Source organism: Oncorhynchus gorbuscha, unplaced genomic scaffold (genome assembly GCF_021184085.1).
Source record: "Oncorhynchus gorbuscha isolate QuinsamMale2020 ecotype Even-year unplaced genomic scaffold, OgorEven_v1.0 Un_scaffold_1869, whole genome shotgun sequence".
NCBI lineage: Eukaryota > Metazoa > Chordata > Actinopteri > Salmoniformes > Salmonidae > Oncorhynchus > Oncorhynchus gorbuscha.
This window is the reverse complement of record NW_025746526.1, coordinates 40,982-63,831: the sequence shown is the minus strand read 5'-3', so window position 1 is coordinate 63,831 and position 22,850 is coordinate 40,982. Positions and strand designations below refer to the sequence as shown.

General features: G+C 45.7%; 1 protein-coding gene across 2 annotated transcripts; it reads right to left on the bottom strand.

Moving 5' to 3' along the window:
- Window positions 1–222: 222 nt before the first annotated feature.
- LOC124024474 (excitatory amino acid transporter 2-like) lies at window positions 223–22,621 on the bottom strand. 2 transcript variants are annotated; one of them, XM_046338373.1, is made up of 10 exons: window positions 22,262–22,621; window positions 19,305–19,444; window positions 16,944–17,096; window positions 6,994–7,353; window positions 6,766–6,892; window positions 6,299–6,532; window positions 4,063–4,257; window positions 3,010–3,144; window positions 2,603–2,813; window positions 223–1,411 (listed from the first exon to the last, which is right to left on the bottom strand). In XM_046338373.1, exons 2-10 carry the CDS (start codon window positions 19,432–19,434, stop codon window positions 1,409–1,411), a joined length of 1,548 nt encoding a protein of 515 aa, XP_046194329.1. In that variant the 5' UTR covers window positions 19,435–19,444; window positions 22,262–22,621; the 3' UTR covers window positions 223–1,408. The 2 variants fall into 2 exon arrangements, with proteins under 2 accessions (XP_046194329.1, XP_046194328.1); XM_046338372.1 differs by having other exon boundaries at window positions 223–1,248.
- Between the last annotated feature and the right edge of the window lie 229 nt (window positions 22,622–22,850).

Genomic DNA, 22,850 nt, shown 5'->3' with positions numbered 1-22,850 from the left:
TGTCTTGTTAATGCTGTCCATATGCACCTTGGCGTCGTTGGCTGTCTATAAATACGCAACAGCCACATTTGGAGGCATTTAGTGATGTTAAGTCCAGAGGTAAGCTCCAGTGCTTAGAGGCTGATCATGTGTGCCGATGCCAGAGTTTAATCCTCTAAGTCAAAGGTATTGTAGCTCCTTCAACACACCCAACACTTGTTTTTATTCTGCCACTAGGGGAGCCACATGGTCAACATTCTCCTTCCCTTTGCTGCGGGATGTTGTTACGTTAACGGTTTCAGAACCTGTTTGCTGCTATTGGTTGACTGCAACAAGAGGCAGTAGTAAAGTCAAGGGCTTTTTGAGATAGTTCAGTGTTTGCCTTGACATTTTTGTAATTTTTTTATTTTTAAGAAAATGTGCATTACCAAGGCTCTTTAAGTTATTTTATTCTTAGTGCTATTAGAAGGCAGCAGGTTTTAGAAAGCGTCAAAGCCACTCTGGAAACCAAAGAAAAGTGAATCGACCACCACTGAATATCTAGCAACCCCTGGAACATCAAGTGTTTCTGGAACATATTGTTATAAGGTTGTGCAGGGTCAGGAATAGGAATAGTAGTGACTGACAGGAGGGTTCTCCATGGAGGGGCTTCTCATCATAACACTCCTCAACTGGTCCTTGTATACAACTGGCAAGGCCACATCTCATAAGCACACATTCTCTGAACTGCCTCTGGCGCTAACAAAACCCCTACATTTTTTATACATAAAACAGACAGAAGGATTGCTTTTTCCCCAAAAGGTTGAGCAGCAACAAAAGTGCGGCATTGCGTATATCAGAGAACATGCACTGTCGAGTAAGGTTCAGAATACAACCACCTGAATGGGTCCATTATACTAAACAATGCCTTAAAAATCACCAGCACAGCTTAAGCAATGTCATTTGGAAGTCCTAATCTAATGGTTTAAGATAGGTACAAGTGGATGCGTACCTACGTTGTCTTTGTGGGAGGGGAGCTTCATCCCATAGTCAATGAACTGACCATAGTCAGACCACAGGAAGTAAGACTGATGCACCAAAGCTTGTGATTACAGGGCTAAGTGTGGTTACGTTCTTTATTTTGGTCAGGAAGGGAAGCTTGTGGAAGTCAGGATGAGGTCGGAGCAGGGTGCTGCTTTACTCTCGTTTCCACGGTTCCTCCTCAACAAGAGAGAAATCTGCAGTGTTGGGGTGGCCGTTGGGGTGGCCGTTTCCATTGCCCATGGATACCTGCAAGCAATTACCAGGGACATCTAACTGTAAGACCAAGGCACAGTCATATTGAAGCTGTCAAAGGGTTTGAGCAGAGAAACCAAGGGGGTAATACTTGCAGGCCATCCTTTTGGTTGAATTTGGTTGGTCGGTTGAATTTTGGTTGAATTGGTTGAATTTACTGGGATTCCCGCAAATTTGGTCCCAATAGAAAGAAAAGAAAAGAAAGAATATTCTCTGAGTACTGAAGCGACAGCAGATACAGAAGATAGATTGAATCCTCTTTGAATACTGAAGCGACAGCAGATACAGAAGATAGATTGAATCCTCTCTGAGTACTGAAGCGACAGCAGATACAGAAGATAGATTGAATCCTCTCTGAATACTGAAGCGACAGCAGATACAGAAGATAGATTGAATCCTCTCTGAATACTGAAGCGACAGCAGATACAGAAGATAGATTGAATCCTCTCTGAATACTGAAGCGACAGCAGATACAGAAGATAGATTGAATCCTCTCTGAATACTGAAGCGACAGTAGATACTGAAGATGGATTGAAATGTGTTTTCTCACTGACAGGAGACTGTAAAACATTGATGAGTCAGTTTTGTTTTCTATCTTGGCCATGTATTTTATGGATTCTCTGCCCAACAGAATTACCGGGACAATAATGTTGAATAAGAAAACAACTAAATTACAGTATAAAACAGGGATTAGTAATTGTCCCATGCAAGCAAAGCAATAGAACAATGATCCATGACAAATGGATCAGTAAAATGCTCTGAAAATAAGAGCATGGACTTTTCATTGAGTTTTTGGTCTAAAACATAGCTAGCTACAGTAGAAAGAAGGATTTTTGACAGGTCCATAATATGTCTGCCACTGTTTAGATAAACATGATGAAATAGCAGTCTTCATGTGTACCACTAGCCAGACAATGTTGATTTAAAAATGCGCCCTAAAAGTGAATCGAATCATGTAAGCAGGGCTGCCACAAATACATGTCCAATGAAGAAAAAGAATCCCACTCATGTCACAGGTTATTACAAGACATAGGAAGAAAAGGAAAGTGAGGAAAAATGTTTTCAAAAGAAAAATTATGTCAAAAACATAACATCCGAATGATAGTAAACTGTCGAGCAAAAGTACACAGGTATCACAAAAACTGCTTTTCCATATAGTGAGTGAGTGAGTAAATAAATATAAGAGCATATTTATTTAGTTTCTCCACCTTGAAATATTGTTTTCTCCAAAATAACTGTATAAGGTGACATCAATGTCTGTCGACATACCAAATGACAAGAGAAGGAAAGGCAGCCGTTACGGGGGAGTCTACATGCACGTCTCTATATCCTTAAAGATGAAATGTACCTTGCAATCATCTATCATGACTGTGCTGTGGGCTGCAGCGTAAACACACTGGTTGGTGTTGTTCTCCAAGAAGGATTGGGATTTTGTCAACTCAAATTCATCAACTTTTTGCGCGGCGTCAAACGCATCGAGCTCGTCTTTGGACAGGTGGTAAACGATACCGGCCCCATAGGAGTCCCCAACCACGTTGACGGAGGTTCGGAACCGATCCCTGTATTTTTTTAGGGTGGGGAGGCAGACACAGAGACAGACAAGTGCAGAAGGTAATCTCTCGGGGAACAAAGCTGAGGACAATATTTTGAGGAAGACCAGAGTTTTATCCTGAGGTAACAAGAAGATATTGTGTGTGTGTGGAAACATTCTCTGTATGTGTGAATGCAGGTACAAGTGCAAGATTGAGTACTCACAGCAGCCAGTCAACAGCCACCAACAGACTGATGTCTTGGGTGGGTAACCCAACGGCTGTTAGGATCAGTAGCATGGTCACCAATCCAGCACTGGGGATACTGGCCGCTCCCACACTGGCCAAGGTTGCTGTCAGGCTACAGTCAGGATGAGAGATCTCAGTCAATTACACACTGGCCAAGGTTGCTGTCAGGCTACAATCAGGATGATTGATCTCAGTCAATTACACACTGGCCAAGGTTGCTGTCAGGCTACAATCAGGATGATTGATCTCAGTCAATTACACACTGGCCAAGGTTGCTGTCAGGCTACAATCAGGATGATTGATCTCAGTCAATTACACACTGGCCAAGGTTGCTGTCAGGCTACAATCAGGATGATTGATCTCAGTCAATTACACACTGGCCAAGGTTGCTGTCAGGCTACAATCAGGATGAGAGATCTCAGTCAATTACACACTGGCCAAGGTTGCTGTCAGGCTACAGTCAGGATGAGAGATCTCAGTCAATTACACACTGGCCAAGGTTGCTGTCAGGCTACAATCAGGATGAGAGATCTCAGTCAATTACACACTGGCCAAGGTTGCTGTCAGGCTACAATCAGGATGAGAGATCTCAGTCAATTACACACTGGCCAAGGTTGCTGTCAGGCTACAGTTAGGATGAGAGATCTCAGTCAATTACACATACATTAATTTCAACCTTATAGTGTAGGTACATGAATACATTTTTTAGTCAAGATCAATACGTCATGTATAGGGCACCTTGTTTTGAACAATCATGTCACATGACCTGAATTTGAACCTTTATTTAAAGGGTTTTCAACAAACGGTCCCTTTTCTTATTATGTCAGATGGGCCAGCAGCATCCTCCAGCACCATTCTCCAGCACCGTCCTCCAGCACCATCTTCCAGCACCATGCTCAGTTAATTGCTTTTATTTTTGGTGTAAATCTAATGTCTGGAAAAGGCTTAAAATAAAGATTAAATCCTAGGTCATGTGACATGATAGTCCAAAACACAGGGCCCTAGTCATGTAGGATTAGAAGTGTCCTACCTGACAGTGACGATCTGGCCGTAGTCGAGGTCGATGTTATTCATCTGGGCGATGAAGATGGCTGCCACGGCCTCGTAAAGCGCAGTGCCGTCCATGTTGATAGTGGCGCCCACGGGGAGCACGAATCTCGTCACTCGCTTATCGATGCCCAAGTTCTCCTCCAGACAGCGGAATGTGACTGGCAGGGTACCAGCACTGAGAGACGGGTACAGAACTCGTACTTAATACATCTTTTTTAAATATTTTACCTTTATTTAACCAGGCAAGTCAGTTAAGAACAAAATCTTATTTTCAATGATGGCCTAGGACCAGTGGGTTAACTGCCTGTTCAGGGGCAGAACGACAGATTTGTACCTTGTCAGCTCGGGGGTTTGAACTTGCAACCTTCCGGTTACTAGTCCAACGCTCTAACCACTAGGCTACGCTGCCGCCCACAAGACTTGGAATGGTATTAAACACTGAATTGACATAATATCTATATTATGCATTGAGCATTATGTTCCCTCAAAGGGGGACTTTTAAAGGGTCCTACTTTAAGCAGTAAGATTAGTCAACAAGAGTCTAACTACATTGTGGTAGCTAAGCTCTACAAATCTGGTGTCATGCATGAAGGTATCAGACGATCCGTGAAATGTGGACACCCCTCTAGGGCATCTCTGTTGCTGTTATCATCTCAGTGTGAGCTTCGGCTGTGGCTCACAACCTACTCTGTCATACAATCTATAAAATAGGTTGGGCAATGCAGAGTCCTTAATATAAATGAACTATTTATCCTAACCTAAGCTGAGGTTTTTAATCTTTGAAAGCAACTTTGCACTGTGTGCACCACGAATAACATTACTCTTGTTTTTAGTTTATCTGTAGAGTGGAGACAAAACAAGCAAGGTCAAGGCATCTTGTTTTGTCTGTCTTATCGTAAACAAGCAGAATGGGTTCAGAATGGGTTCTAGAATGGGTTCTAGAATGGGTTCTAGAATGGGTTCTGGGAAAGGCAATAATAAGTATGACAGAGGGAAAAGGGAGGGTGACAGAGAAGAAGCGAATAGGTTAGAGAATAGGTTAGAGAATAGGTTAGAGAATAGGTTAGAGAATAGGTTAGAGAATAGGTTAGAGAATAGGTTAGAGAATAGGTTAGAGAATGGGTTAGAGAATAGGTTAGAGAATAGGTTAGAGAACAGGTTAGAGAATAGGTTAGAGAATAGGTTAGAGAATGGGTTAGAGAATGGGTTAGAGAATAGGTTAGAGAATAGGTTAGAGAATAGGTTAGAGAACAGGTTAGAGAAAAGGTTAGAGAATAGGTTAGAGAATAGGTTAGAGAATAGGTTAGAGAATAGGTTAGAGAATGGGTTAGAGAATAGGTTAGAGAATAGGTTAGAGAATAGGTTAGAGAATGGGTTAGAGAATAGGTTAGAGAATAGGTTAGAGAATAGGTTAGAGAATAGGTTAGAGAATAGGTTAGAGAATAGGTTAGAGAATAGGTTAGAGAACAGGTTAGAGAAAGGTTAGAGAATAGGTTAGAGAATAGGTTAGAGAATAGGTTAGAGAATAGGTTAGAGAATAGGTTAGAGAATAGGTTAGAGAATAGGTTAGAGAATAGGTTAGAGAATGGGTTAGAGAATAGGTTAGAGAATAGGTTAGAGAACGGGTTAGAGAACGGGTTAGAGAACGGGTTAGAGAACAGGTTAGAGAATAGGTTAGAGAATAGGTTAGAGAATAGGTTAGAGAACAGGTTAGAGAAAAGGTTAGAGAATAGGTTAGAGAATAGGTTAGAGAATAGGTTAGAGAATAGGTTAGAGAATAGGTTAGAGAATAGGTTAGAGAATAGGTTAGAGAATAGGTTAGAGAATGGGTTAGAGAATAGGTTAGAGAATAGGTTAGAGAACAGGTTAGAGAATAGGTTAGAGAATAGGTTAGAGAATGGGTTAGAGAATGGGTTAGAGAATAGGTTAGAGAATAGGTTAGAGAATAGGTTAGAGAACAGGTTAGAGAAAAGGTTAGAGAATAGGTTAGAGAATAGGTTAGAGAATAGGTTAGAGAATAGGTTAGAGAATGGGTTAGAGAATAGGTTAGAGAATAGGTTAGAGAATAGGTTAGAGAATGGGTTAGAGAATAGGTTAGAGAATGGGTTAGAGAATAGGTTAGAGAATGGGTTAGAGAGTTGGTTAGAGAATAGGTTAGAGAATAGGTTAGAGAATAGGTTAGAGAATAGGTTAGAGAATAGGTTTGGGTCTTGTACCTAGATGCTGTCCCAATAGCGGTGACCCAGGCCTGAAAGATTCCCATGAAGAAGACATAGGGATTTTTCTTCACGATGACTAAGTATATTAGCGGTAGAAATATGGCACCGTGGATGACAAGGCCCACGATCACGGTCACCATGTACATTCCCAGTTGCCTGGCAACCATTTCCAGATCATCGATTGAGATGATCTTCCCACAGATGAGACAGGCGATACCGAAAGGGGAATACCTGGGAGAGACCTTGGTGAGATTAGTTTTGCAGTTTGGTAAAACTAATGAAAGGTCAATAGTGGTATGTAATTGGGAATATTGGGGCAAACATGTACATTGGGGGCTAATTTCCTGTAATAAATAACACTTTTCTCCTTTGGCCACAGTGACTAGAGTGGACTGCCTAGAATGCCTGTTATTTTAGAGGAGAGGGGGGTAGAGGTATATAACTCTAGAGAGGATAAGACTTACCACATAATCATGCCAACAATCCTCATGACGATCTCGTTGAGAACGTTAAAAAACTCCAGCATGAGCTTGGCCTTTTCTCCCATCTTCCCCATGATTATCCCGAAAGCCACAAAGAAACCGATCAAACCTACAGTTTCAAAAGGAGGCAAAAGTGTCAAATCAATTATCTGGACTGCTAAGACAATCATTCATTCCAGTTAAGAGCATGTTTTCTATAAGTGTACCAACCTAGCACATTCATCCCACTCTTGTACTGAAGAGCCCTTTTGATGGTAAACTGTGGTGGACCCCTGGTCCTGTTGGTAGGTACGGGGACTTTTGTGGTGACTGTCTGGATCTGCTGGAAGCAGGCCTGAACCAGGTTTTCTGGGAAAAGGTTTCGAATTAGATCGAAGAAGGCGTCCAGACTGGAGACGTCGTCGTTCTTCTTGCCAGGCCCGAGGTTGGACTTCAGCTTGGGGTTACCTGGGTGGATGAGCAGCACCAGAATGACACCCAGAGCGGCAGCGATGACTGTGGTGGACATGTAATACACCATGGCTCGGGTGCCCAGGCGGCCACTGGACTTGGCATCCAACCCTGCCAGTCCTGGAGTAGGAGAGAGGTGAGAGAGGCCCACAGTTCAACAACCGGTTACGTAAACTACAGAAGATATGCATTCCAGTTACTCTAGTGATAAATGCAGTGGCGGCTGCTGAGGGGAGGAAAGCTCATAAATGGGGATCCATAATAAAGAACTAATGGGGATCCATAATAAACACCAGGAAGAGTAGCTGCTGCCTTGGCAGGAACTAATGGGGATCTATAATAAACCCCAGGAAGAGTAGCTGTTGCCTTGGCAGGAACTAATGGGGATCCATAATAACCCCAGGAAGAGTAGCTGCTGCCTTGGCAGGAACTAATGGGGATCCATAATAAACACCTGGAAGAGTAGCTGCTGCCTTGGCAGGAACTAATGGGGATCTATAATAACCCCCAGGAAGAGTAGCTGCTGCCTTGGCAGGAACTAATGGGGATCCATAATAAACCCCAGGAAGAGTAGCTGCTGCCTTGACAGGAACTAATGGTGATCTATAATAAACCACAGGAATAGTAGCTGCTGCCTTGGCAGGAACTAATGGGGATCCATAATAAACCCCAGGAAGAGTAGCTGCTGACTTGGCAGGAACTAATGGGGATCTATAATAAACCCCAGGAAGAGTAGCTGCTGCCTTGGCAGGAACTAATGGGGATCCATAATAAACACCTGGAAAAGTAGCTGCTGCCTTGGCAGGAACTAATGGGGATCCATAATAAACCCCAGGAAGAGTAGCTGCTGCCTTGGCAGGAACTAATGGGGGATCTATAATAAACCCCAGGAAGAGTAGCTGCTGCCTTGGCAGGAACTAATGGGGATCCATAATAAACACCTGGAAGAGTAGCTGCTGCTTTGGCAGGAACTAATGGGGATCTATAATAAACCCCAGGAAGAATAGCTGTTGTGTCACGAACCTCGCCGAGGATGGTGCCTCTTCCTGTTCGGGCGGTGCTCGGCGGTCGTCGTCGCCGGCCTATTAGCTGCCATCGATTCCCTTTCCGTTTGTTTTTGGTTATTGGGTAATTGGGTACACCTGTTTTGTATTAGGGTTTGTTTGTAGATTATTTAAGGGCACTAGGCCTGCTGGGTATTTGTGCAAGGGCTTGTTTTTGTTACTCTGTGTTTGATGGTGTGAGGTATTCGTGTATTTATTCTCCGGACTATTTTGTCCTGTTGTTTGGACTGGCAACTTATATACGCCCTGTGTGTTGGCGTGACTGTTTTGTTGCGCTGGGGAATAAATTTGAAAGAAAGACTGAACCCTGCTCTCTGCGCCTGATTTCACCCACCACTCCTATTTGATCGTAACAGAAGCCCGCACCTTTACAAATGGAATCAGCAGGAGCAGCGACCACCCCTCTCCCCACTATGGAGGAGCGATTTCAACATCACACAGCAGTCCTCCATCGGATTGGCACCGCGATGGACCAGATGATGGAGAGGATGGAACGATGGGAGAGGAGTGGTTTACCGACGTCTACCCCAGCTCCCCCACTGCCGACACCACCTACTCCACCTACGTCGTCCTCTGGGTCCGGCGCACTGCGTCTCTCCCCCCTGAGGGAGTACGATGGAGCGGCGGCTGGGTGCCAGGGATTTTTGCTCCAGCTAGAGCTCTACCTGGCTACCGTGCGTCCGGCTCCCTCGGGTGAGGAGAGTGTGAGCCTCCTCGTCTCCTGTTTAACGGGCAGGGCCCTGGACTGGGCTAACGCGGTCTGGAACAGTCCAGACTCGGCTCGGGACAACTATCTGGAGTTCACCCGCCGTTTCCGAGCTGTGTTCGATCATCCACCAGAGAGTAAAGCGGCGGGTGAGCGACTGTTCCACCTCAGACAGGAGACAAGGAGCGCACAGGACTTCGCGTTGGAGTTTAGGACCCTAGCTGCTGGTGCTGGGTGGAATGACAGGGCCCTGAAGGACCATTACCGGTGTAGTCTCCGGGAGGACGTCCGCCGGGAGCTAGCTTGCAGGGACACAACTCTCTCCCTGGATGAACTAATAGACACACTTCGGACCGGTGCTGGAGGAGATCCTCTGGGAGTCGAGATGGTCGGCGGAACACTCCTCGGCCACCCCAGGTGAGTAAGCACCAAACTCACCCAGAGCTCCCTGTTGGTCACATGTTTTTGTCAATTTTTCCCCTGCGTTTTCCCCTCTCTTCAGCATAAGGCGCTAGTCGATTCAGGCGCAGCTGGGAGTTTTATAGATCGCGGACTCGCCTGTAAATTGGGTATTCCGTTAGTGCAGATAGACCCACCTGTCCCCGTGCACTCCTTAGATAGCCGACCATTAGGGTCAGGGCTGGTCAGGGAGGCCACGATTCCGCTGGACATGGTAACGCAGGGGAATCATAGGGAGAGGATCAGTTTCTACCTTGTTGATTCACCTGGGTTTCCGGTGGTGTTGGGTGTTCCCTGGCTGGCTATTCACAATCCCCTAATTTCCTGGAAACAGGCGGCTCTTCAGGGGTGGTCAGACGAGTGTTCAGGTAGGTGTATAGGAGTTTCCATCGGTGCCACGACGGTGGAGAGTCCAGACCAGGTTTCCACCGTGCGCATTCCCCAGAATATGCCGATTTGGCTATCGCTTTTAGTAAGAAGAAAGCGACCAAATTACCACCCCATCGACGGTGGGATTGCGTGATAAACCTCCAGGAGAACGCTGCACTTCCCCGGAGTCACGTGTACCCACTGTCACAGGAGGAGACACTGGCTATGGAGACATATGTCACGGAAGCTCTGAGACAGGGGTACATTCGGCCCTCCATGTCACCCGTCTCCTCGAGTTTCTTTTTTGTGAGGAAAAAGGAGGGAGGTCTGCGTCCATGTATTGATTATCGAGGTCTCAATTCGATCACAGTGGGTTTTAGTTATCCGCTACCTCTCATCGCTACGGCAGTGGAATCATTCCATGGAGCGCGTTTCTTCACAAACTGGACCTCAGGAGCGCGTATAATCTGGTGCGTATTCGGGGAGGAGACGAGTGGAAAACAGCGTTTAGTGCCACATCAGGCCACTGTGAGTACCTCGTCATGCCGTATGGGTTGAAGAATGCTCCAGCCGTCTTCCAATCCTTTGTAGATGAGATTCTCAGCGACTTGCACGGGCAGGGTGTGGTAGTCTATATTGATGACATTTTGATTTATTCTACCACACGCGCCGCGCATGTTTCCTTGGTGCGCAAGGTTCTTGGGCGACTGCTGGAGCATGACCTATATGTCAAGGCTGAGAAATGTGTGTTCTCCAAACCAGCCGTTTCCTTCCTGGGTTATCGCATTTCCAGCTCGGGATGATGATGGAGTGTGACCGCGTTAACGCCGTGCGTATTTGGCCAACTCCGACCACGGTAAAGGAGGTACAGCGGTTTTTAGGGTTTGCCAATTACTACCGGAGGTTTATCCGGGGTTTTGGCTAAGTAGCGGCGCCCATTACCTCACTGCCGGTGCGTCTGCGGTGGTCAGCAGAGGCTGATGGAGCCTTCAACCAGTTGAAGGCACTGTTCACTGGGGCTCCCGTGTCAGCGCATCCGGACCCTTCGTTAGCATTCATAGTGGAGGTGGATGCGTCCGAGGCTGGGGTTGGAGCCGTGCTGTCTCAGCCCTCGGGCACGCCACCTGCGATTTCTTTTCTAAGAAGCTGGGTCCGGCAGAGCGGAACTATGATGTGGGGGACCGGGAGTTATTAGCTATGGTAAAAGCCCTGAAGGTGTGGAGACACTGGCTAGAGGGGGCTAAACATCCTTTTCTCATCTGGACTGACCACCGTGTCAGGCTAGTTGGGCCATGTTTTTTTACACGTTTTAGATTTACGATCTCTTACAGACCAGGCTCCCTCAACACTAAGGCCGACGCGCTGTCCCGTCTCTATGATTTGTATTTATTTTTATTTCACCTTTATTTAACCAGGTAGGCAAGTTGAGAACAAGTTCTCATTTACAATTGCGACCTGGCCAAGATAAAGCAAAGCAGTTCGACAGATACAACGACACAGAGTTACACATGGAGTAAAACAAACATACAGTCAATAATACAGTATAAACAAGTCTATATACAATGTGAGCAAATTAGGTGAGAAGGGAGGTAAAGGCAAAAAAGGCCATGGTGGCAAAGTAAATACAATATAGCAAGTAAAACACTGGAATGGTAGTTTTGCAATGTAAGAATGTGTAAAGTAGAAATAAAAATAATGGGGTGCAAAGGAGCAAAATAAATAAATAAATGAAATACAGTTGGGAAAGAGGTAGTTGTTTGGGCTAAATTATAGGTGGGCTATGTACAGGTGCAGTAATCTGTAAGATGCTCTGACAGTTGGTGCTTAAAGCTAGTGAGGGAGATAAGTGTTTCCAGTTTCAGAGATTTTTGTAGTTCGTTCCAGTCATTGGCAGCAGAGAACTGGAAGGAGAGGCGGCCAAAGAAAGAATTGGTTTTGGGGGTGACTAGAGAGATATACCTGCTGGAGCGTGTGCTACAGGTGGGAGATGCTATGGTGACCAGCGAGCTGAGATAAGGGGGGACTTTACCTAGCAGGGTCTTGTAGATGACATGGAGCCAGTGGGTTTGGCGACGAGTATGAAGCGAGGGCCAGCCAACGAGAGCGTACAGGTCGCAATGGTGGGTAGTATATGGGGCTTTGGTGACAAAACGGATTGCACTGTGATAGACTGCATCCAATTTGTTGAGTAGGGTATTGGAGGCTATTTTGTAAATTACATCGCCAAAGTCGAGGATTGGTAAGATGGTCAGTTATACAAGGGTATGTTTGGCAGCATGAGTGAAGGATGCTTTGTTGCGAAATAGGAAGCCAATTCTAGATTTAACTTTGGATTGGAGATGTTTGATATGGATCTGGAAGGAGAGTTTACAGTCCAACCAGACACCTAAGTATTTGTAGCTGTCCGCATATTCTAAGTCAGAGCCGTCCAGAGTAGTGATGTTGGACAGGCGGGTAGGTGCAGGTAGCGATCGGTTGAAGAGAATGCATTTAGTTTTACTTGTATTTAAGAGCAATTGGAGGCCACGGAAGGAGAGTTGTATGGCATTGAAGCTTGCCTGGAGGGTTGTTAACACAGTGTCCAAAGAAGGGCCGGAAGTATACAGAATGGTGTCGTCTGCTTCGTCTGATACCGAGGACCGGTCCATCGAACCCACTCCCATCCTTCCGGCCTCTCGGCTGGTGGCCCCAGTGGTGTGGGAGGTGGACGTGGACATCGAGCGGGCGTTGAGGGTTGAACCTGCGCCTACACAGTGTCCGACTGGTCGAAGTTACGTACCGCTTGGTGTCCGTAATAAATTGATTCGGTGGGCCCACACACTACCGTCTGCGGGTCATCCGGGGATTGATAGGACAGTGCGGGGTCTTAGGGGGAAATACTGGTGGCCCACCTTAGCTAAGGATGTGAGGCTCTATGTCTCTTCCTGTTCGGTATGCGCCCAGAGTAAGGCTCCTAGGCACCTTCCTAGAGGGAAGTTACAGCCCCTCCCGGTTCCACAACGGCCATGGTCCCATCTCTCGGTAGATTTCCTTACTGATCTTCCCCCATCCCAGGGGAACACTACCGTTCTGGTCGTTGTGGATTGGTTCTCTAAGTCCTGCCGTCTCCTCCCATTGCCTGGTCTCCCTACGGCCCTATAGACTGCAGAGGCTCTATTTACCCACGTCTTCCGGCACTATGGGGTTCCAGAGGATATCGTCTCCGATCGGGGTCCCCAGTTCACGTCCCGGGTTTGGAAGGTGTTTATGGAGCGTCTGGGGATCTCGGTCAGCCTTACCTCTGGTTATCACCCCGAAAGTAATGGGCAGATGGAGAGAGTAAACCAGGAAGTGGGTAGGTTTCTGAGGTCGTATTGCCAGGACCGGCCAGGAGAATGGGCGAGGTACGTCCCGTGGGCAGAGTTGGCCCAGAACTCTCTTCGGCATTCGTCCACGAAGATGTCGCCATTCGAATGCGTACTGGGTTACCAGCCCGTCCTGGCTCCGTGGCATCAGAGTCAGACCGAGGCTCCTGCGGTGGAGGAGTGGGTACAGCGCTCTAGAGAGACCTGGTGGGCAGTCCAGGATTCTCTCAGGCATGCCAGTGAACGGCAGAAGAGAGACGCTGACCGCCACCGCAGTGAGGCCCCGGTGTTCGCACCGGGGGACAGGGTCTGGCTCTCGACCCGAAACCTGCCCCTCCGCCTGCCCTGCCGGAAGCTGGGGCCGCAGTGTGTGGGGCCATTTAAAGTCCTGAGGAGGATAAACGAGTTGTGTTATAGATTGCAACTTCCCTCTTATTATCGCATTAACCCCTCGTTTCATGTGTCTCTCCTCAGGCCGGTGGTAGCTGGTCCCCTACAAGACAATGAGGTACCGGAGGTCCCTCCACCCCCTCTGGACATCGAGGGGTCCCCGGCGTACACAGTACGAGCTATTCTGGACTCGAGACGCCGGGTGAGGGGCCTGCAGTACCTCGTGGACTGGGAGGGGTACGGTCCGGAGGAGAGGTGCTGGGTACCGGGGAGGGACATTTTAGATCCTTTCCTCTTGAGGGCTTTCCACCGCCTCCACCCGGATCGCCCTTGGCAGCGCCATAATAAACCCCAGGAAGAATAGACTGTTGCCTTGGCAGTAATGCAGGAACTAATGAAAACTAAACTATAATAATCCCCAGTGAAGAGTAGCTGTTGCCTCCTCGTCCTCCAGGTCGTCCTCGAGGCTGGGGTCGGCGCGCTGCGGGAGCCGCGCGTCAGGGGGTACTGTCACGAACCTCGCCGAGGATGGTGCCTCTTCCTGTTCGGGCGGTGCTCGGCGGTCGTCGTCGCCGGCCTATGGGCTGCCATCGATTCCCTTTCTGTTTGTTTTTGGTTATTGGGTAATTGGGTACACCTGTTTTGTATTAGGGTTTGTTTGTAGGTTATTTAAGGGCACTAGGCCTGCTGGGTATATGTGCGGGCTTGTTTTTGTTATTCTATGTTTGATGGTGTGGGTTATTCGTGTATTTATTCTCCTGGACTATTTTGTCCTGTTGTTTGGACAGGAACTAATGGGGATCCATAATAAACACCAGAAAGAGTATAGGAACTAATGGGGATCTATAATAAACCCAGGAAGAGTAGCTGTTGCCTGTGGGGATCCATAATAACCCCAGGAAGAGTTGCTGCCTTGGCAGGAACTGGGGATCCATAATAAACACCAGGAAGAATTTTTGGCAGGAACTAATGGGGATCCATAATAAACACCAGGAAGAGTAGCTGCTGCCTTGGAATAATGGGGATCTATAATAACCCCAGGAAGAGTAGCTGCTGCCTTGGCAGGAACTAATGGGGATCCATAATAAAGGAAGAATAGCTGCCAGAAGAATGGCTGAAACCCTGGAAGAGTAGCTGCTGCCTTGGCAGGAACTAATGGGGATCTATAATAAACCCCAGGAAGAGTAGCTGCTGCCTTGGCAGGAACTAATGGGGATCCATAATAAACCCCAGGAAGAATAGCTGCTGCCTTGGCAGTTGGGGATCCATAATAAACCCCAGGAAGAGTAGCTGCTGCCTTGGCAGGAACTAATGGGGATCCATAATAAACCCAGGAAGAGTAGCTGCTGCCTTGGCAGGAACTAATGGGGATCCATAATAAACCCCAGGAAGAACTTGGCAGGAACTAATGGGGATCCATAAACACCCAGAAAAGAGTAGCTGCTGCCTTGGCAGGAACTAATGGGGATCTATAATAAACACCAGGAAGAGTAGCTGCTGCCTTGGCAGGAACTAATGGGGATCCATAATAAACCCAGGAAGAGTAGCTGCTGCCTTGGCAGGAACTAATGGGGATCCATAATAAACACCAGGAAGAGTAAGGAACTAATGGGGATCCATAATAAACCCAGGAAGAGTAGCTGCTGCCTTGGCAGGAACTAATGGGGATCTATAATAAACCCAGGAAGAGTAGCTGCTGCCTTGGCAGGAACTAATGGGGATCCATAATAAACCCCAGGAAGAGTAGCTGCTGCCTTGGCAGGAACTAATGGGGATCCATAATAAACCCCAGGAAGAGTAGCTGCTGCCTTGGCAGGAACTAATGGGGATCCATAATAAACCCCTGCTGCCTTGGCAGGAAGAGTAGCTGCTGCCTTGGCAGGAACTAATGGGGATCCATAATAAAGGAAGAGTAGCTGCCCTTGGCAGGAACTAATGATCTATAATAAACCCCAGGAAGAGTAGCTGTTGCCTTGGCAGGAACTAATGGGGATCCATAATAAACCCCAGGAAGAGTAGCTGCCAACTAATGGGGATCCATAATAAACCCCAGGAAGAGTAGCTGCTGCCTTGGCAGGAACTAATGGGGATCCATAATAAACCCCAGGAAGAGTAGCTGCTGCCTTGGCAGGAACTAATGGGCCTTGGCAGGAACTAATAATAAAACCCCAGGAAGAGTAGCTGCTGCCTTGGCAGGAACTAATGGGGATCCATATAACTAATGGGGATCCATAATAAACCCAGGAAGAGCTGCTGCCTTGCTGCTGTAGCTGCTGCCTTGGCAGGAACTGGGGATCCATAATAAACCCCAGGAAGATGCCATTGGCAAACTAATGGGGATCCATAATAAACCTGCTGCCTTGGCAGGAAGAAGGAAGAGTAGCTGTGCCTTGCCTAATGGGGATCATAATAAACCCCAGGAAGAGTAGCTGCTGCCTTGGCAGGAACTGGGGATCCATAATAAACCCAGGAAGAGTAGCTGCTGCCTTGGCAGGAACTAATGGGGATCCATAATAAACACCAGGAAGAGTAGCTGCTGCCTTGGCAAGGGGATCCATAATAAACCCCAGGAAGAGTAGCTGCTGCCTTAATGGGGATCCATAATAAACAGGAACCTTGGCAGGAATAATGGGGATCCATAATAAACCCAGGAAGAGAGCTGTTGCCTTGGCAGGAACTAATGGGGATCCAAATAGACCCAGGAAGAGTAGCTGCTGCCTTGGCAGGAACTAATGGGGATCTATAATAAACACCAGGAAGAGTAGCTGCTGCCTTGGCAGGAACTAATGGGGATCCATAATAAACACCAGGAAGAGTAGCTGCTGCCTTGGCAGGAACTAATGGGGATCCATAATAAACCCAGGAAGAGTAGCTGCTGCCTTGGCAGGAACTAATGGGGATCCATAATAAATCCCAGGAAGAGTAGCTGCTGCCTTGGCAGGAACTAATGGGGATCTATAATAAACCCCAGGAAGAGTAGCTGCTGCCTTGAACTAATGGGGATCCATAATAAATCCCAGGAAGAGTAGCTGCTGCCTTGGCAGGAACAATGGGGATCCATAATAAATCCCAGGAAGAGTAGCTGCTGCCTTGGCAGGAACTAATGGGGATCCATAATAAACACCCAGGAAGAGTAGCTGCTGCCTTGGCAGGAACTAATGGGGATCCAAAGAGTAGCTGTTGCCTTGGCAGGAACTAATGGGGATCCCAGGAAGAGTAGCTGTTGCCATGGCAGGAACTAATGGGGATCCATAATAAACCCAGGAAGAACTAATGGGGATCTATAATAAATCCCAGGAAGAGTAGCTGTTGCCTAATGGCAGGAACTAATTGGGATCCATGATAAATACATATGATGGCAGGGTTCTGGTCTCCCACCTGTGATGAGACTGGAGATGATCAGAGGCAGGATGAGCATCTTCAGCATCCTCATCAGGATGTCTCCTGGGAACGAGATGACCATGACCACATCAGGGGGAGCGGCGACATGGGGACGCAGTAGTATTCCAGAAACAGAGCCTGTGATCACACCTAGAACACAGAGAGAGAACCCACAGTCATATCAACTGGACCTCTCATTGGTTTTCTGTTGCATGATTTAGAACCACACACCGGGCTATTTGTATTCATACACATCAGCTAGTGTTTATACCCTGAACACAACAAGCTCTACCTCGGCTCTCACTACACTTTCACCCACAAGTTTTAGGCAACCTTATGCACTGTGAGGGATGGGAGGTGACTAAGTGCAGAAAAACTAAATTATATCAAAACTAAATTATATCAAATCCAACACTTTTCATTGTTAAAGATTCAATCCGGGATCTTACTAATTTGTAACATATTGTACGAATTTGAATTTGTAACATAAAATGTGAGTTGCAAAAACAAAAATACAAATAAAACTTGCTTTTGGTAATTCAACATACAAAATAGATGACATAGAACACAATTGCGCACAATTTTCAGGAACCCATTTCGGCTCATTAGTATTAGTTTCAAAAACTACTGACTGAAAGTAACACAGACATCTAAACAACAGGCTAACTTACCAAGACAGTAACAACCAGACACATCTAAACAACAGGCTAACTTACCAAGACAGTAACAACCAGACACATCTAAACAACAGGCTAACTTACCAAGACAGTAACAACCAGACACATCTAAACAACAGGTTAACTTAACAAGACAGTAACAACCAGACACATCTAAACAACAGGTTAACTTAACAAGACAGTAACAACCAGACACATCTAAACAACAGGCTAACTTACCAAGACAGTAACAACCAGACCCATCTAAACAACAGGCTAAGTTAACAAGACAGTAACAACCAGACACATCTAAACAACAGGCTAACTTACCAAGACAGTAACAACCAGACACATCTAAACAACAGGTTAACTTACTTACAAGACAGTAACAACCAGACACATCTAAACAACAGGCTAACTTACCAAGACAGTAACAACAGGCTAACTATAGACACATCTAAACAACAGGCTAACTTACCAAGACAGTAACAACCAGACACATCTAAACAACAGGCTAACTTACCACATCTAAACAACAGACAGTAACATCTAAACAACAGGCTAACTTACCAAGACAGTAACAACCAGACACATCTAAACAACAGGCTAACTTACCAAGACAGTAACAACCAGACACATCTAAACAACAGGCTAACTTACCAAGACAGTAACAACCAGACACCTCTAAACAACAGGCTAACTTACCAAGACAGTAACAACCAGACACATCTAAACAACAGGCTAACTTACCAAGACAGGACACATCTAAACAACAGGTTAACTTACCAAGACAGTAACAACCAACACATCTAAACAACAGGCTAACTTACCAAGACAGTAACAACAGACACATCTAAACAACAGGCTAACTTATAACAACCAGGCACATCTAAACAACAGGCTAACTTAAAGACAGTAACATCTAAACAACAGGCTAACTTACCAAGACAGTAACAACCAGACACATCTAAACAACAGGCTAACACCAAGACAGTAACAACCAGACACATCTAAACAACAGGCTAACTTAAGACAGTAACAAGACACATCTAAACAACAGGCTAACTTACCAAGACAGTAACAACCAGACCCATCTAAACAACAGGCTAACTTACCAAGACAGTAACAACAGAGACAGACAGTAACAACCAGTCACCAAGACTAAACAACAGGCTAACTTACCAAGACAGTAACATCTATACAACAGGCTAACTTACAAGACAGTAACATCTATACAACATAACTTACCAAGACAGAACATCTAACTTAACTTACAAGACAGTAACAATCGTCACCTCTAAACAACTGGCTAACTTACCAAGACAGTAACATACCAAACAGGCTAACTTAGACAGTTACATCTATACAACAGGCTAACTTACCAAAACAGTAACATCTATACAACAGGCTAACTTACCAAGACAGTAACATCTATACAACAGGCTAACTTACCAAGACAGTAACAACCAGCCACCTCTAAACAACAGGCTAACTTACCAAGACAGTAACAACCAGTCACCTCTAAACAACAGGCTAACTTACCAAGACAGTAACATCTATATGACAGAATAACTTACCAAGACAGTAACAATCAGTCACCTCTAAACGACTGGCTAACTTACCAAGACAGTAACATCTATACGACAGGCTAACTTACCAAGACAGTAACAAGCAGACACATCTATAGGACAGACTAACTTACCAAGGATGGTGAGGAAAAGGACCAAGTTATTCATGATTTTGCTGCATATTCCCCAACACATAGGCTGAGGAGGCTCCACGATGGGCTCCAAATGGCTTTCATGCATTCTGACCTCCACTTGCCTCTGCATTGTGTTGGCACTAGAGAGAGAGAGAGAGAGATAGATGGGAGGTTTATTCATTTACTCCTCCTTGACCCATAATGCCTAGCTGTGTCGACAGGTATTACCATATTTGCTCCAGTGTAAAGGTCACTGATGCAGCACACCATAAGAGTTTGATGTGGCTTCTTGTCCATCTAAAATAATGTCTCGGGAACTGATGGCAAACAGAATGATACTGTATTCATACTATCACAAAGATGTATGAGGGAGAGGAGACTGAACGAGTGGGTAGACAGAGAGACATGGGAGATGTGAGTATGTAAATCATTCTAATTATATTTTTCCAAATAATTTGTATATTGTCAAAACAATGATCTGTACTCTTATTTGTTGTATTAATTTGTGAGGGTGACCCCATTTCCCCGACTTTGAATACTACTGACGTAGCCCCTCGTATTAGTGAAAAGGCTCCACTTGAAACAAAGAGTTATTTTTAGAGGATTCACCTATTGGGACAATTCAAAGTGTGCCACCTTCTTTTCTAAGAGTGTACCTTGGGGCTTGATACCTGATATTTAGGCTTCAACGTACACCAGTTATTATTATTTTATTTTTTACTTAACTAGGCAAGTCAGTTAAGAAGAATTTCTTATTTACAATGACGGCCTACCCCGGCCAAACTCGGACAATGCAGGGCCAATTGGGCACCGCCCTATGGGACTCCACCTCTTATTAGTGAAAGGGTTCACGGCCGGATATGATGCAGCCTGGATTCAAACTAGGGACTGTAGTGACGCCTCTTGCACTGAGACGCAGTGCCTTAGACTGTTGCGCCCCTCAGGAGCCCACCATGACTTGTGTGTTAGTACAGTATGTGTGTGTGTCCAGTGTCTGTCGACAGCAACGGACTTAAACTTAACCTCTGTTATCTCTGCCCTCTGATCTGGGTCAGTCTGAGGATGCAGTGATTTTCCAGTGAATGGAGCTTCTTCGTAATCTTATTCCTCTGAGATGGAAGTCTTCCTTTTCAGGTCATGCCCCCATCTCACACTCCTCACACTCCTCCCTCCATCTCTCTACCTAATCGCCTCATCACGTCACCACAGCAACAAGTCTCCCAGCTTTGTTGTGGTCTGGCTTATTAAAAGCTCTTCAACTTAAAAGTCCCCGACCGTCCCTACTCCTAGCATCATTTAAATCACATCTCTTGGTGTGTATAACCTTGTGTGCTGTTGCGTAACTTTGTTCCCCCCGCCATTCTGGTACATCCGTGTGTTGTCACCGTGTCCCGTATTGTTTCATATTTACACTAACACACACTGTCAATACCGTCCATTTCCTGAGATGGAGCTTTCTGCTGGGTCCCCCTGCTACACTCTTACACTGTCCTAAAAATGAACAGCTCTGTACCCACTGGCAAAATATCTCTCGGATTGAGAGGAAAATGGAGTTTTGGCGAAACTCCCTGTTTCTAAAACCACCTTGAGTGAATCTGTAACTGGAGTAACTGCTTGTATTGCTGTATTACTGTTTACATCCACAGAACCAAAGACGTGACGGCGAGGCAGTTAATAGGTTGTGACTGGCAAATCAATCAGAGGCTGTCTGACACACAGTGCCCGGACATAAGCCTGTTAAGGCTGACAAAATTAGCCTGTCAAGCACACCAGTGGTTTAGTTACATAACCTCTCAGGGGTGACCCAGGAACTGTCAAGGTGTGCCAAGCTGCGATTAGACCGTCTTGAGCAAGGGATTACTGTTTGATTCACAGATTCAGAAATACAGACTCACAATACATACAAATGAAATCACATATTTAAAAAACACAATTATTCACACAGCTCTTTGGCAAGAAATGGCCCCCTCACCAAGAGTCATCCATACTGCCTATCTGCTCTATGGTGCATCAGTACCAAAAGCTTTTCAAAGCCTAAACAATATATCGCTACAGTCAACTGAAGCCTGACTGTAGCAATTGTGAAGCACTTGAATCAGGATCCAGGGCACATACGATTTGCTAATGTCATTATGTGTCTCATTAGATAGGGTACATCTCATTGAGCTGGATGGTTCTCAAGGCCACCTGGCTGGGTTGGTGCAGATGAGGTCAAAGGGGAGAGTGTCTCAGCTCTCTCACCAGAAAGGAATGACCTCTGATTACCAAAGGTCAAATGACAATACATGAAGAATGATAGACAAGTCACAGACGGGAGCATTTTCCCTTTTTGCGTCAGGGGACAACAACAATAAGCATGACAATACATGTGATGAGGAAATGACTCAACAATACTGACAAGTTCACTGACGTTGCATAATACTGTGATGCATTTTCAACAATACTGTTAATGCTGTGATGAGGAAATTCACTCAACAATACTGTTAGCATAATACTGTGATGAGCATAACAATACTGTTGCATAATACTGTGATGAGGAAATTCTACTCAACAATACTGTTGCATAATACTGTGATGAGGAAATTCTACTCAACAATACTGTAGCATAATGCTGTGATGAGGAAATTCTACTCAACAATACTGTTGCATAATACTGTGATGAGGAAATTCTACTCAACAATAATGTTGCATAATACTGTGATGAGGAAATTCTACTCAACAATACTGTTGCATAATACTGTGAAGAGGAAATTCTACTCAACAATACTGTAGCATAATACTGTGAGATGCAAACTTTCAATCATACCTTCAAAAATCCATGACAGCAACTGCCTCTATAATAAATACAGCACGGAAAAAGTAGAATGTAGAAGGTTTGAAGAGAAACATTCTGGAGCGCTTCAAGAAAATGTTTCAAACCTTTCATATTCAATTAAAAACCTTTACATTTAGCTTACCTGTAGTTGTTGTCTGTAATGTGGAATGGAAGGTGGCGTACTAAAGAGTCACTACTCAGTCAGCCATGGGCTGCAAGGATAGAGTCAAAGAAAGGAAGGGAAATTCACGGTCTATCCATCTTGGAGATTCAGTGAAGATCCACAAACGTATGAAGGTCCCCCCTTTGCCCCTTAAATAAGGGAATGTAGAAATCTGGAGGCTCTGCGGGAGTAGATCTCAAGAAGAAAGCCAGCAGCACCTTCTCAGCATCCAATCGAAATACAATTAATTAATCAGCAATGCCCATGGAAGACTAAGAATGGTATCCACAGTCACTGAAGACAACTCATCCAAGCATGTGTGTAGACCTGAAGTGACCAACCTGCAGGCTGGACTGTGGGCTCCACGTTCAGCTTAATTGTAAGCAGCGAGTGAAATCCTTGGTGCCCTCCTCTTTCTCCTTCTCTACCTGTCTAATCCGTCCTTAAAGCATGCGCTGTAATGCTTTTCCCTCGGATGTGAGGCGGGATAAAGACGCACGACATTCTGAAACAATCAAAGCAGGCCTGCAAGCCAAGTGCTGAAGAAAAGCAACACTTGGCCGTTGCA